Below are 16,839 nucleotides of genomic sequence, written 5' to 3'. Positions count from 1 at the left end.
TTTTATAATTCCATCCACCTCTCTAGAAAGACATTCCGGTAAATTTGGGTGTGTGTTTGTGGAGATTTGTTTATTGACCCACAAGAGCGTTAGTAAAGTCAGATACTGATGTATGGTGATGAGGCCTGGGGTACAGTCAGTGTTTCAATTAATCTCAAGGGTGTTAAATAGGATTAAGGTCTTCCTCTCCAAACCATGTGATCCATATCTTCATGGAGCTGACTTTGTGCACAGCAGCATTGTCATGCTGGAACAGGTTCGGTATTCCAGTTCAAGGGAAGAGAAAATCAAATGCTACCACATCCAAATATGTTCTATAAAATTGTGTGCCTCCAACTTTGTGGTAACAATTTGGGGAGGAACCAAATAGCATTTGGCTGGAAAAATCCAGTGTCCCGAAACTTGTCCACATAGTGTAAATATTTCACAATTGTAAAGTTCTAAAAGAATAGATATACCTGAACAGAAAGATGTTTCTTGTTTTTCCATGTGTCTTAATTAGAATTAGAATTATAGCGTTCCATAATAATCTGGTTACATGCAAAAGTGAAAATGGGCATTGTCTCTTTCTTCATATATAAAATGTAAGATTTGCTCAGCATATACACTCAAACCTCCTAGTTAATAATTGACTGACCACTGTCTCCTACTTTTCTGTTCTTAAATTTCCAGTATCTGGAGTTATCTCCATTTCTCTAAGGTATGCAACCCTCCAAAAAATGATTAAATAATTACAGAATCACATTTAATATTGATATGTAACTAGCTAATATTTAAAATTATTTGGCAGAATGAATGTATTTAATGCTGCATTGATTAAACAGACTCCTTATAAAAGAATTATGCTCAGTTTAAAAAGTTTTTTGTTTGTTTTTTTTGTTAAAAAATATCCAAAACTAAAACTGGCAGAAACCTACTTTTTCCTAATTATCTGTTTTCTACAATTGAGCACAGGAACAGCTCACATATTTTCCCCAGTCGAGCACAATGTTACCCGAATAAACTGTACCAATTTCTTTCTCTTTACTGGCAGTATCACATGATGTTTCACTATTATTATTTTGTCTTATTTTTGTCTAGGATTTGCACAAAAACCACAAAGTGTGTCTTCATTTTAAATCACCAGTTTCATTCACACTCGAATCTGGAGGGTGCTCTTGTGCAGAAAGTCCAAAACAGACGTAATAGAAGTAATAACTTATGAACTGGCCAAAAATCCTTTATATGGATAAAGGCATGTATAATGGTATCACTGTAGTTAAAGCAATCTCTGATAAAGCTAAGCCGCAAGGGGCTGTTAGCAGTCTGACTGCGAAATGCGCTATGGCACAACTCACAAAAACGTATTATTAAATGGCAAACAAGAATCAAGAAACAATATAATTTATTTTTATAGGTAAAGTATTGTGAATATTACAACAGAATTTACTCGTTAATATTAGGCTAACTTGCAAGGCAACTGACTGGATGAGCCTGACTGACTGGTGGGTGGGCCTAGGCCCATCCAGACCCACCCATAGCTACGCGACTGCTATGGGAGTCACGTGATAATAGAGCAAAAGTTACACTGCTCAATTTTGTTTCCTGTACATAACCTACGGATATTTTGAAATGCTTTGCTTATGTCCGATCACTCTTTTAGACTACTCGTTCTTCTGAGTCACAGTAAAGACTCATTCAAAATGAACTCGTTCATAAACGACCCATCACCATGTGACATCAAAGCAGATTCACATCGCGTGCGTCGACTGTGAGGGGAAACTGCTGCTGCGCGCGCAGTCCATGAAAGGTAAAGCTATTCGAGTTGCGTCAGAGAGTGACGTCACACAGTCACGAGACTCGCGTTGTTATGTAAGCGGTTAATGAGGTCCAAGCCACGCGGTGTGCTGCAGCTCAGTGCCGTAATGTGTTTAGAGGATTAAAAGCGCATGTGGGTAATATGTGGATGATAGATGAGTGTGAAGAGAGTTCGATTTGAATAAACGGTAAGACAGACAGAGAGAGAGCGCGAGAGAAAGAGGGAATTTAGAAGTTTGATTCTACTCGGATTCTCCCTGGATTGAGCTCACAGTTTGCTAGGTTGTGTGAGGGGTGACAGGCGGCAGGCTGAGCCCCGGACAGTAGAGCCGGCTTTGGCCTGCTGGAGCTCGGGGGATGTTGTCCGTGCTCTCCTGCGGCAGACTGCTGGCCCGCGCTGTCCTCGGCGGCCTTTCCCAAACCGACAGCCGGGATTACAGCCTCGTATCGGCCAGCTTTGGTTATGGCAAAGATTTCCGCAAGGGTATTTTAAAGAAATGCATGTGCTACGGGGATGACGCCTGGTTTATCGCGCGACACAGATCCGCTGATGTGTTGGGTAAGTAACTCCGGTCTAATGCTAGTTAGCTACAAATCGTTATTAGCCGACACGGTGATAACTCTCTGAGCAACTAAGCCTAGTTCAACCAGGACAGTTATGTTACAGCTAGCTTGGGTAATATTAAATTTATGTACAAGTTAAAATAATAATTAGCGCCTATAAAGTCATTTTCGTGACTTGGTAACGTGGCACTTGTTCTAGCTAGCAAGTATAAAGCTAGCTGTGTTAGCTAATGCATTGGATGGAGTTTTATTGATGCTTGATTGGCCAAATACATTGTGAGTTTATAGATGCGCCTGTCTGGTGTTATTTTGCAGTCAGGATAATAGTGGTGTAGTAACCCCGGTATGTTACTGAGGTGGTTTTGATGAAAGTGTAGGCTGTGTAGAACTGGACCTACAGCTCGTGTCTTTGACAATGCAGACAATTTAGAATTCCAAATGTTTATATGAACTTCTGTTCCTCTGCTTATTCCGGTATTGTTCAATGAGGCAATTCAACACAGTGCATACATGTAATGCAGATACAGGAGTAGAGCTTCTGTTAATGGGTACAGTAAACAAAAAAATGTAACAGAGGACTGATGATCATGATTTGATTATTAGAGCCAGATGGGCTGCTCTTTTGTGTTCATGCACAACAGACCCTGCAAGGCACAAAAAAACCCATCAAATAACCACTGCTTACATCTGGAGAGCAGAGCATGACAACAGGAGTAGAAAACTATATTGGACCTCCTCCTGTCAGCCACCAACAGGAATCTAAAGCTACGGTGTGCACCAGCTCTCTAAATCTGGTCTGCTTGTTTTGAGCTCACTTGAAGGACAGATTGAATCAGTTTTTTATAATTGTGATGATCAGAAAATCATCTCATTGACATTAAAACAGAAGATTCAACTTCTGTCATGTAGGAAAGAAAAACTATACATTTCAAGAATTAAGCCTTGGATTAGGCTGACAGGAGTGGAACCTGACTTGATCATCTTCTGTGGTAGATCATCCCTCCTAATGTTTAATGTTTTTTGGCATCTAAGATGCTTTTCAGCTCACTACATTTGTAGAGTGCTTATTTAAGCTACTATATGTTTTCTATCAGGTCAGACTGTCAGTCTCGTTGTTTTCCTCAGATTTTTCCTCTTCAACAAGGTTTCACCCTACAGACCCATTGCTCACAAATATTTTTTTTTTCCCATACCATTTTTCTAATCTTAGTGTGTTGAGTGTGACATTTCTAGGCAATCTAAGTTTCTACAAATCCTTAAAACTAGTTTGGCAACAACAACTATACCAAAAGATCCCTATTTTTCCCATTCTAATGTTTAATGTAAATAGTAACTAAAGCGCTTGATCAGTATCAATTTAATGCTGCTGTCATGTGACTGGCAGACTGACTAAATGCTTAATTGAGCAGGTGTGCATGGATGGTGAGTGGATATTAGTGCCTTGAATAATGGAATGGTATTGTCAGTGTTTGCTGAAGCTGGTTTACAGCAGCTATTTATGATGTAAAGGATAACTTCAACTTTTTGCTTGCTACATAAAAAACCTTCCGGGACATCTAAAATAGTATCCTGGCTGTTTTCCAAGACTGATGATTATTTCACGATGCTTCCACCAATTTTGTTTTATAAATCTTTCTTAATGATTTAATTTAATTTGTCTTCTGGTGCCCCGTTTTTGTCTTGTAGGTGTTGCTGATGGAGTGGGAGGCTGGAGGGATTATGGAGTTGATCCTTCTCTATTCTCTGGAACTCTCATGAGGACATGTGAGAGACTGGTCAAGGAAGGCCACTTTGTGCCGAGCAACCCTGTGGGAATTCTTACTACCAGTTATTACGAGCTCCTTCAGAACAAAGTACCTCTCTTAGGTGTGTTCAATTTATGCTGAATCATCTTTCTAATTTGTCTAATTATAATACATTTTCCAGTAGTCAGATTAGAAGAAACTGAGCACAGGAAGCTTTCTTGTGAAGTTCTTGATTGCATCTTCTGGTCAAATATGGTAATATAAAAAATGTTTTATGTAAATTTGAATGAAAAACAAGAATGTAGTGGTTTTTATGCTCTTGTCTACAGTCAAGACTTTTTAAACAGATGTTGCTGGTGTAGTTGCATGCAGATTTGTCCATTTCTATAAATACCTTCTGATTCAAATATATTGGTTTGCTTCAGGTTGTTACTGATTTTACATAATTCATAAGCTTGTTATACACATGCCTCCACTTTTCTAAGCCGATTTATTCCTACAGAAGTTTATATACAAATATAATAGAAAGATTTCAACTAGTTGTTTTCTTTTCTTTTAGGAAGCAGCACAGCCTGTATAGTGATGCTGGACAGGCGGAGTCACCGGCTTCACACAGCAAATTTGGGAGATTCTGGCTTTTTGGTTGTTCGAGGAGGGGAGGTAGTACACAGGTCTGATGAGCAGCAGCACTATTTCAACACACCCTTCCAGCTTTCAATTGCTCCTCCAGAGGCAGAGGGCTCTGTTCTTAGTGACAGGTAAACTTTCTTTTTTGTTGATATTTTCCTTACAGAGAAACAGCATGAAATAAACATTATGGAATTGTCAAGGTTATGGAAATAACAGATTGTTCTTTTCCTGCTGGGTGTTAAATGATGTAATCCTTGCTGGTAGAATAAGAATTAGCAGTCCATGCTGAGACTTTGGTCATTATCTTTACTGGAATATAGTACCTGCTGTGAAAGTTGCTAAATAACCAATAGGACCACTGCTTAGGATCCAGCTTAAGCTCAGATATCACTTTTCCCACATCTCAGTGTGGCTGTGGAGATGTGTTCATTCAACCACAAGAGTGAGATCAAGCATTGTGCAGGTGAGGAGGCCTGGGGTGAAGTCTGTATTCCATTCCCAAGAAGTTCAGTCATTGAGTTCAGGGTTTTGTGGAGGACACTTAAAAACTTGGTGCACGAGTTTGAGTATATACAGTGAGGAAAATAAGTATTTGAACACCCTGCTATTTTGCAAGTTCTCCCACTTAGAAATCATGGAGGGGTCTGAAATTGTCATCGTAGGTGCATGTCCACTGTGAGAGACATAATCTAAAAAAAAAATCCAGAAATCATAATGTATGATTTTTAAACTATTTATTTGTATGATACAGCTGCAAATAAGTATTTGAACACCTGAGAAAGTCAATGTTAATATTTGGTACAGTAGCCTTTGTTTGCAATTACAGAGGTCAAACGTTTCCTATAGTTTTTCACCAGGTTTGCACACACTGCAGGAGGGATTTTGGCCCACTCCTCCACACAGATCTTCTTTAGATCAGTCAGGTTTCTGGCCTGTCGCTGAGAAACACAGAGTTTGAGCTCCCTCCAAAGATTCTTTATTGGGTTTAGGTCTGGAGACTGGCTAGGCCATGCCAGAACCTTGATATGCTTCTTACAGAGCCACTCCTTGGTTATCCTGGCTGTGTGCTTCGGGTCATTGTCATGTTGGAAGACCCAGCCTCGACCCATCTTCAATGCTCTAACTGAGGGAAGGAGGTTGTTCCCCAAAATCTCGCAATACATGGCCCCAGTCATCCTCTCCTTAATACAGTGCAGTCACCCTGTCCCATGTGCAGAAAAACACCCCCAAAGCATGATGTTTCCACCGCCATGCTTCACAGTAGGGATGGTGTTCTTGGGATGGTACTCCTCATTCTTCTTCCTCCAAACACGTTTAGTGGAATTATGACCCAAAAGTTCTATTTTGGTCTCATCTGACCACATGACTTTCTCCCATGACTCCTTTAGATCATCCAAATGGTCATTGGCAAACTTAAGACGTGCCTGGACATGTGCTGGTTTAAGCAGGGGAACCTTCCGTGCCATGCATGATTTCAAACCATGTCGTCTTAGTGTATTACCAACAGTAACCTTGGAAACGGTGGTCCCAACTCTTTTCAGGTCATTGACCAGCTCCTCCCGTGTAGTTCTGGGCTGATTTCTCACCTTCCTTAGGATCATTGAGACCCCACGAGGTGAGATCTTGCATGGAGCCCCAGTCCGATTGAGATTGACAGTTTAGCTTCTTCCATTTTCTAATGATCGCTCCAACAGTGGACCTTTTTTCACCAAGCTGCTTGGCAATTTCTCCGTAGCCCTTTCCAGCCTTGTGGAGGTGTACAATTTTGTCTCTAGTGTCTTTGGACAGCTCTTTGGTCTTGGCCATGTTAGTAGTTGGATTCTTACTGATTGTATGGGGTGGACAGGTGTCTTTATGCAGCTAACGACCTCATAAAGGTGCATCTAATTTAGGATAATAAATGTAGTGGAGGTGGACATTTTAAAGGCAGACTAACAGGTCTTTGAGGGTCAGAATTCTAGCTGATAGACAGGTGTTCAAATACTTATTTGCAGCTGTATTATACAAATAAATAGTTTAAAAATCATATATTGTGATTTCTGGATTTTTTTTTTTAGATTATGTCCCTCACAGTGGACATGCACCTACGATGACAATTTCAGACCCCTCCATGATTTCTAAGTGGGAGAACTTGCAAAATAGCAGGGTGTTCAAATACTTATATTCCTCACTATGCTATGGGTGAGAGAGTTGTTCAAAGTGAAACTATGCACATTGGTGGACTAGACGCCTCCTCTGTATCAACAAATTCTGTTTCTTTATTAAGATACCATTATCCAATATGAGTACTTGGTGAACCCCTGGCTTGTTTTTTGTTCTTGGTGCATCTAAATGTGGTTTTAAATCTAACATTAAATTAGAAAACTGAGCTTTCCATCTGATGGACATAGAACCAAATGTGCCTGCTGGCATCTTATTACATTTTTTCATACGTAAATAACATGCAGAAGCTTGCCAAGGTTGTGGCATTACCAACAAGGCTAATCCTCACATGACCTGATATTTATCTTTAGTTGGGTGGGATGGAGTGACCAAATGATCTCCAAAGTCATCTGCAATACTTTTATATGCTCAAATTGTATGCATTCTAAACGAAGACAGCATGATCTTTAAGATCATCTGGTATCCACTTTTCCACGTGTAGGCTGGGACAGAAATTGCCACAGTCAGAACTCCGAGTTAAAGGCTTTCCTGGAGTTGAACTTGATACTTCAGCACAAATCTAAATGTGTCCATAAACTTGGGACAAGCTTCAGTGTGCTTGAAGCAGTTCAAGAAGTTTATCTGTCTACATGCTTTAAAAAAAAATGGCAGGCATGAAAACTTATTTACTTAAGGATGTATTACGTTTTTTAACCATAATGTCTATCAGATGTTTCAGGTGGTATTATAAAAATAAATAAATAAAAATCAGCATTATAATCTAAGACTTTTGTGGTATGGGTAAATGAGTGCAAATATACCAAATTGCTGTAACTCAAGACATTCTCTTGGTTAGTTTGTGATACTGTAATTGTGATCATTGTTCTTTCGCAGCTATTTATAGATACCTTTCAAGATATACATCCACAACCAATTAATGCAGCAAAATATTCATCCACTTGAAAACGTGGGCCTCTAAATAAACAATTTTAAAAAATCCTGATTTTATAAATATTTTTGGCATTCCTAAACTTTGAAATCGTAAAGAAATATGTTGAAAAGTAGTGCTTGGCTTCAGCCGACAGCTATCTTGTGAAAGTATTAAACAGGGCAGAGTGTGTCGCAGCCCTCCAGAGCTCAACAGCCCCAGATTTTTCCAATGTAAACTTTAATGGAAAAATAGAAGCATAGTGCACACTAATTAAGAGCCATATGGACAGTTATGATTCTGGCCTTCCTGTTCTAACGTTACATGAATGTAGCCTAGGGCAATGCTGTATCAATTCCCATCAGCAAAGTATAAGAGTCTGTGTCAGTTCAGCAAGCATGCTGGGCTGTGAACATGACGAGTGGTGAAGGTTATCCCAAGTGTAATAGTATCGGGTTTCTGTTACAGAACCCGTTTGGAACATTTGTAATTTAGTGAGAAAATGGCTGTTAAATGACTTTGCCCTGACAACCCAGACATAAAAATTGTACTACAAAGGACAATGGTAGATCGTTCAATATTATAGTATACTAACAAAGGTCATTTTCCAGGTCTTGACAAAAAGTCTTGGCTGCCTGGTTGTGCTAAGCAGAATAAAGATTTCTGTTCCCTATGTTTGCTTTTCCATTCTTTAAACAGGAGGACAGCAGGAGGTATGCAGTAGCTAAGTTGTGTATCATTTTAAAGGGGAAAAAAGTTAACATCTAGTTATTAGCCATGCAATGAAACTAGTCATGCTTGTACAAGCTAATATAGCGGCACAGATAGATGAGAACTACAAAGTTGATGTGAAGCCAATTTTTCTCCAACTCACAATATTCTAAATCAATATTCAAACACCGTAAAACAGGATTTTAGCAGTCAATCATATTCATAGCATTTCCATCTATATTTATGGTCAGGAGCAGCTACTGCTCAGTTGTGTTTAAGTCATCGAACCTATCAGAGTAAAAATATTGTATGCAAGTAGTTCCTAGTTTTCCTTAGGCAGCATGCTGTTATATGTGTCATGGTTTAGTAATTGCACTGTGGAGGACCCACAATGACGGGAAAATAAATCTGATCATAAATAAACATTGTGTTTTGAACATACTGTAATTGATTATACAAAGCATAAATGTTTACATCACATTATAAATGTTTTTCGTAACAATACTTTTGGTACAATATTTTGTGTGGTGATACTGTATTTATTGTCAAAGAAGCAATATTAATATAAAAAAACATTTATTCAAGATTCATTTTAAGGGTTATATCCCTACTGCTAGACAGATAGCAGCCTTCTTTTCTATGGACAATGCCAGAAAGTTTCAAGTTTCTCATAGTTTCAAGGAAAGAAGTTTAGACCTCTAAGGTGATATGTTTCTATTTCTTCATTAAAGTTTACATTGGAAAAATCTGGGGACTGTTGAGCTCTGGAGGGCTGCAACACACTCTGCCCTGCTTTTCACAAGATAACTATCTGCCGAAGCCAAGCGCTACGTTTCAACATCTCTCACTTTGCGACATTAAAGCCTAAAAACTGCAAAAATATTTTCAGAATAATTTGAGTTAAGATTTTAAGAATTGATTGATTATTTAGAGGTTTGAGAAGGGAAGAAGTGTAGGCACATATGACAGATTGTAGATTTGGATAATAATTGGGATACAATAAACCAAACAGCCATGTCTGCCATTTTTGCCACTGCTTTGTGTTAGTAATTATAATAATAGTAAAACACTTTTTAATGCAGAGGAAGAGCACTACAGACGCATTATTTGCTTTGAGAATGTTGATGGAGAAGTATAAAGAAGGTCAGAAGGAGTTGCATTGTGTTTGTGGATTTAGAGAAAGCGTACAACAGGGGGCCGAGAGAGGAATTGTGGTAATGTATAAGGAAGTCAGATGTGTCAGAGAAGTACGCGAGGGTGGTGCAGAACATGTATGAGGACAGTGTGACAGCAGTGAAGTGTGCAGTAGGAACAACAGACTGGTTAAAGGTGGAGGTTTGACTGCATCAAGGATCGGCTCTGAACCCTTTTCTGTTTGCAGTGGTGATGGACAGGTTGACAGACAAGGTCAGACAGGAGTCTCCGTGGACTATGATGTTTGCAGATGATGCTGTGATTTGTGGTGAGAGTAGGGAGGAGGTGGAGAAGAGCCTGAAGAGGTGGAGGTATGCGCTGGAGAGAAGGGGAATAAAAGTCAGTAGGAGTAATACTAAAAAGAGTGCAGGCTGGGTGGAGAAGAGTGACGGGAGTGATTTGTGATAGAAGAGTATCTGCAAGAGTGAAAGGGAAAGTTTATAGGAGTGTGGTGAGACCTGCAATGTTGTATGGATTAGAGACCGTAGCATTGACTGAAAGACAGGAGGTGGAGCTGGAGGTAGCAGAGCTGAAGATGTTGAGGTTTTTGGGAGTGACGAGGATGGACAGGATGAGAAATGAGTTTATTTAGAGGTACAGCGCATGTAGGACGTGTTGGAGACAAGGTGAGGGAGGCGCAATTGAGATGGTTTGGACATGTGCAGAGGAGGGACATGGGGTATATCGGTAGGAGAAGGCTGAGGATGGAGCCACCAGGAAGGAAGAAAAGAGGAAGACCCAAGAAGGAGGTTTATAGATGTGATGAGGGAAAACATGCAGGTGCTTAATTTAAATGAGCCAGATGTAGGGGACAGGGTAATATGGAGACGGATGATCCGCTGTGGCGACCCCTACCACTATTAGGACAACACCACTGACGGACATTAATTATCTTCAAATGATAAATATCACACAACATTTGTATGCTTCTCTCTCAGCCCACATTTGTATGCTTCTCTCTCAGCCCTGAAGCTGCAGACAGCACATCCTTTGATGTCCAGTTAGGAGACATCATCCTTACAGCCACAGATGGGCTCTTTGACAACATGCCAGACTATATGATCTTACAAGAACTCAAGAAGCTCAAGGTACTGCCATTTCCTGACAGTATTTTGTAGAACTGTTTTGCTTTTTAGTGGTAAATAACTAACAAGACGTACTTCTTTTCAGAACACCAATTATGAGAGCATCCAGCAGACAGCCAAGAGTATTGCAGAACAGGCCCATGTTTTGGCATATGACCCCAATTACATGTCACCTTTTGCACAGTTTGCTTGTGACAATGGCCTGAATGTTAGAGGTAAGTCATATTTTACCCAATTCTTGAATTCAAAACATCCTGAAAGATAAAAAGGAGCAGAAGTGTAAGAAAACTAATGCTGATAGTGTAACAATGCCAAGCTGCATGTAAGTTTGAGTTTTTTCTGTAGCGCTTTGCACAATGTATAATGTCTCAAAGCAGCTTTACAGAACCTAAGAATTAAAGTGAATTATGTGTATTTATCAAGCCTGGGGTGACTGTGGCAATGAAAAACCCTAGGAACCAGACTGAAAAGGGGAACTCATCCTCATTTGAGTGATAACAAGGGTGTAATTATAAATCTTAAAACAATACAAAACACTGGATAGTGAGAACTACCATGCGTACTGGAGTGTGTGTGATTATGGGTAATGTCCTTTCTGTAACATTTATGTAACATCATAGCAATACTACACATGCTATGGGAAGTACATGATGTTTTTTTCTGACTTATCTTTAATGAACATATTGCCATTAAAATATATATATATATATATATATATATATATATATATATATATATATATATATATATATATATATATATATAACATACATACATACAAACCTGATTCCAAGTTTCAAATTTAGATATATTCAGAATACAACATAGATGACATATCAAATGTTTAAACTGAGAAAATGTATAATTTTAAGAGAAAAATAAGTTGATTTTAAATTTCATGGCATCAACACACCTCAAAAAAGTTGGGACACGGTCATGTTTACCACTGTGTGGCATCCCCTCTTTTTTTTATAACAGTCTGCAAACGTCTGGGGACTAAGGAGACAAGTTGCTCAAGTTTAGGAATAGGAATGTTGTCCCATTCTGGTCTAAAACAGGCTTCTAGTTGCTCAACTCTCTTGGGTCTTCTTTGTCGCATCTTCCTCTTTATGATGCTTCAAATGATTTCAAAAGATCTGGACTTCAGGATGGCCATTTCAGTACCCGGATCCTTCTTCTATGCAGCCATGATGTTGTAATTGATGCAGTATGTTGTCTGGCATTGTCATGTTGGAAAATGCCAGATGTGTAAGCTGCCCATGCAACACGCACTCATGCAAAACCATACCATCAGATATGCAGGATTCTGAACTGAACACTGATAACAACTTGGGTTGTCCTTATCCTCTTTAGTCCGGATGACTTGGCGTCCCAGTTTTCCAAAAAGAACTTCAAATTTTGATTCGTCTGACCACAGAACAGGTTTTTACTTTGCCACAGTCCATTTTAAATGAGCCTTGGCCCAGAGAAAATGGCCCATGTTGTGATTTCCATTACAGTAGCATTCCTGTATGTGATGCCTTGCTGTCTAAAGGCCCGAAGATCACGGGCATCCAGTATGGTTTTCCGGCCTTGACCCTTACTCAAAGAGATTGTTCCAGATTCTCTAAATCTTTGGATGATATTATGCACTGTAGATGATGATGATAACTTCAAACTCTTTGCAATTTTTCTCTGAGAAACTCCTTTTTGATATTGCTCCACTATTTTTCGCTGCAGCATTGGAGGAATTGGTGATCCTCTGCCCATCTTGACTTCTGAGAGACACTGACACGCTGAGAGGTTATTTTTATACCCAATCATGTTGCCAATTGACCTAAAAAGTTGCAAATTGGTCCTCCAGCTGTTCCTTATATGTACATTTAACTTTTCCTGCCTCTTATTGCTACCTGTCCCAACTTTTTTGGCATGTGTAGCTCTCATGAAATCCAAAATGAGCCAATATTTGGCATGATCTTTCAAAATGTCTCACTTTCAACATTTGATATGTTGTTTATATTCTATTGTGAATAAAATAAGTTTGAGATTTGTAAATTATTGCATTCCTTTTTTTATTCACAATTTGTAGTGTCCCAACCTTTTTGGAATCGTGTGTGTGTGTGTGTGTGTGTGTGTGTGTGTGTGTGTGTGTGTGTGTGTAAAACAAATTAATGAACACAACACTTGTCTTTGCCCGCACTTTTCATGAGCTGAACTTAAAGATCCAAGACTTTTTCTATGTACACAAAAGGCATATTTCTCTCGAATATTGTTCACAAATCTGTAAAAATCTCCTTTGCAGGCAGATTTGTGAACAATATTTAAGAGAAATATGCCTTTTGTGTACATGGAAAAGTTTTGGATCTTTAAGTTCAGCTCATGAAAAATGGGGGCAAAAACAAGTGTTGTGTTTATAATTTTGTTCAGTGTGAATGTGTGTTTTGTTATTTATTTATATATGTGTGTGTGTGTGTGTGTATGTATGTGTGTGTGTATGTATGTGTGTGTGTGTGTGTGTGTGTGTATATATATATATATATATATATATATATATATATATATATATATATATATATATATATATATATATATATATATATATATACACACACACACACACACACACACACACACACACACACACACACACACAGTGAGGAAAATAAGTATTTGAACACCCTGCTATTTTGCAAGTTCTCCCACTTAGAAATCATGGAGGGGTCTGAAATTGTCATCGTAGGTGCATGTCCACTGTGAGAGACATAATCTAAAAAATAAATCCCAGAAATCACAATATATGATTTTTTTTAACTATTTATTTGTATGATACAGCTGCAAATAAGTATTTGAACACCTGTCTATCAGCTAGAATTCTGACCCTCAAAGACCTGTTAGTCTGCCTTTAAAATGTCCACCTCCATTACATTTATTATCCTAAATTAGATGCACCTGTTTGAGGTCGTTAGCTGCATAAAGACACCTGTCCACCCCATACAATCAGTAAGAATCCAACTACTAACATGGCCAAGACCAAAGAGCTGTCCAAAGACACTAGAGACAAAATTGTACACCTCCACAAGGCTGGAAAGGGCTACGGGGAAATTGCCAAGCAGCTTGGTGAAAAAAGGTCCATTGTTGGAGCAATCATTAGAAAATGGAAGAAGCTAAACATGACTGTCAATCTCCCTCGGACTGGGGCTCCTGATCCTAAGGAAGGTGAGAAATCAGCCCAGAACTACACGGGAGGAGCTGGTCAATGACCTGAAAAGAGCTGGGACCACCGTTTTCAAGGTTACTGTTGGTAATACACTAAGACGTCATGGTTTGAAATCATGCATGGCACGGAAGGTTCCCCTGCTTAAACCAGCACATGTCCAGGCACGTCTTAAGTTTATCAATGACCATTTGGATGATCCAGAGGAGTCATGGGAGAAAGTCATGTGGTCAGATGAGACCAAAATAGAACTTTTGGGTCATAATTCCACTAAACGTGTTTGGAGGAAGAAGTATGAGGAGTACCATCCCAAGAACACCATCCCTACTGTGAAGCATGGGGGTGGTAGCATCATGCTTTGGGGGTGTTTTTCTGCACATGGGACGGGGCGACTGCACTGTATTAAGGAGAGGATGACAGGGGCCATGTATTGCGAGATTTTGGGGAACAACCTCCTTCCCTCAGTTAGAGCATTGAAGATGGGTCGAGGCTGGGTCTTCCAACATGACAATGACCCGAAGCACACAGCCAGGATAACCAAGGAGTGGCTCTGTAAGAAGCATATCAAGGTTCTGGCATGGCCTAGCCAGTCTCCAGACCTAAACCCAATAGAGAATCTTTGGAGGGAGCTCAAACTCCGTGTTTCGCAGCGACAGGCAAGAAACCTGACTGATCTAGAGAAGATCTGTGTGGAGGAGTGGGCCAAAATCCCTCCTGCAGTGTGTGCAAACCTGGTGAAAAACTACAGGAAACGTTTGACCTCTGTAATTGCAAACAAAGGCTCCTGTACCAAATATTACCATTGACTTTCTCAGGCGTTCAAATACTTATTTGCAGCTGTATCATACAAATAAATAATTTAAAAATCATACATTGTGATTTATTTTTTTAGATTATGTCTCTCACAGTGGACATGCACCTACGATGACAATTTCAGACCCCTCCATTATTTCTAAATGGGAGAACTTGCAAAATAGCAGGGTGTTCAAATACTTATTTTCCTCACTGTATGTATATATATATATATATATATACACACACACTTTATTTTAAACAAAAAAGCAAACGTTTTGCCTGAATGCTTTGTCTCTTTCACACGGAGCACTGTTTCCCCACTGACCACTATTACTTCCACACCACCCGCTAAACCTGTGACCGCTCTGGGGTCTCATTTATAAATGTAGCGTACGCACAAAACGAGGCTGGAACTGTGTAAGTGCCACTTTCCAAGCAAAGTTTGTTCATGCGATCTGTGTCGCAAATTCCCCTTGTTTAAACGGCATGTTTATAAATGAGACCCCTAGACAGGTATATAAAATAAATCCGGTATTTGAGTATGTAGTTTAGCCAATAGCTCACAAAATGTAAAAAATAGCTAAACCGAACCTGTGACTTAAATACAAACAAACCCCTTTGTTCTATTGAATATTTGTTTCTTTATAATAATTTTTTTTTTTTTTTACATAAGCCAAATTTGTAGCCTGAACTATCCAGCAAAAAATGTGCAATAGCACTACTCTTGTGTTTGAGTTGCTTTACTCTGTAATGATTGCTGCCCTCTACATATGTATCTCTGTGATGTTCGCTATTGCAGCTTTGCTTCTGCTAACACATTATTTCACTTTAGGAGGAAAGCCAGATGACATCACTGTCCTACTGTCTATCGTTGCGGAGTACACAGACTGAGGCGCTCCACTTGTCCTCTTCACTAGAGCAGTCATTACTTCCTGCTGGCAGGATGGGCAGAATGTTTTCATTTCTAGCCAAGGACCAAACTCTGGTCCCCTTTATTGGATTTGACACTGACCTTTACAGCTTCATGTAAACCACCCATAAATAAGCAAAATGATAAATAATTAAAAAACAAATAGAATCTTTTAAGACCAATCCATTGCATCTTTGATTATGAATAAAGAAAATAGCATGCAGGAAACATTTTTGACATGACAAAAGCTAAAAATGAGTAGCATAACACGAACCTCTATGCAGGAATATGCAACATGAAATTAACCAGTGAGAGGACTAACGTTGTTCCAGCGGGGAGATGTGTGGAGATAATCATGAAAAATGCATCATTATGCCAGGAGAGGCTGATCTGTGTAGTCTAGAGATGAAGAAATGTGTCATAATGCTAATAGCAAACCCGTAGCGACTCATGATGATCAGTTTGGCCTTGAATAATCAATTTAAAAAGCCATTTTTAACTAACTTATGTGTCTTTAATCTGGCTGTAATCTGATTCTTCGTTGATGTATAACACCACAATGCAGGAACCAGGGTAAAGGGAAGTCAGACGAATGTGAATAAGTGGACAATTTCATTGTGTTGTTTTTGTTTACTTGTTCTTTTTTTTATATATATATTTAATATATTAAATATTGTGTTCGATTAGTTTTTCAGCACAGTCTGGGTTGTGATGTAAGAATAATGCAAGAGACTGCAAGGTTTTATCTTTTGAGGAAAAAACCCTTCACGCTCTTTTAACCACTTTAAAGGTTCACGTGTGTGCATGCATGTGGACGCAAATGATATACTGTATGTAAATACAAACTTCTGTATATCTATGTATGCATTAGGAAACAAACAATTGTATACAAATATCTTATATTTTATAAATGTAATGTGTTCCAACTTTTTTGTAATCTTACTTTGAAATATTCCTTGACATGTACACTTAATACACATTGATTTAATGCTTAACGCATTTATGAATGCGTTAAGCATGTGTGTGTTATGTCTAATAAAGATCTATTTTTCTAGCTGTGTAATGGTTTGTATGTCTTAGACTAGCTTTATATGCACTGGCATTTGTGTTTGCATATTCTATGCTGTTACAATCTCATCCAGTAA

The 16,839-nt window shown here is 38.9% G+C and overlaps 1 protein-coding gene across 1 annotated transcript; it reads left to right on the top strand.

Annotated features, from left to right (window-relative positions):
• Nucleotides 1-1,826: 1,826 nt before the first annotated feature.
• Nucleotides 1,827-16,748, top strand: pptc7a (protein phosphatase targeting COQ7 a). The gene is made up of 6 exons (XM_083554593.1): nt 1,827-2,356; nt 4,048-4,227; nt 4,666-4,864; nt 10,676-10,799; nt 10,882-11,011; nt 15,617-16,748. Exons 1-6 carry the CDS (start codon nt 2,155-2,157, stop codon nt 15,673-15,675), a joined length of 894 nt encoding a protein of 297 aa, XP_083410719.1. The 5' UTR covers nt 1,827-2,154; the 3' UTR covers nt 15,676-16,748.
• Nucleotides 16,749-16,839: the final 91 nt, after the last annotated feature.

The sequence above is a fragment of the Silurus aristotelis genome (assembly GCF_946808225.1).
Source record: "Silurus aristotelis genome assembly, chromosome: 11".
NCBI classification, from domain to species: domain Eukaryota; kingdom Metazoa; phylum Chordata; class Actinopteri; order Siluriformes; family Siluridae; genus Silurus; species Silurus aristotelis.
Note: the sequence above shows the minus strand (reverse complement) of the source record. Positions and strands in the feature narration are given on the sequence as shown.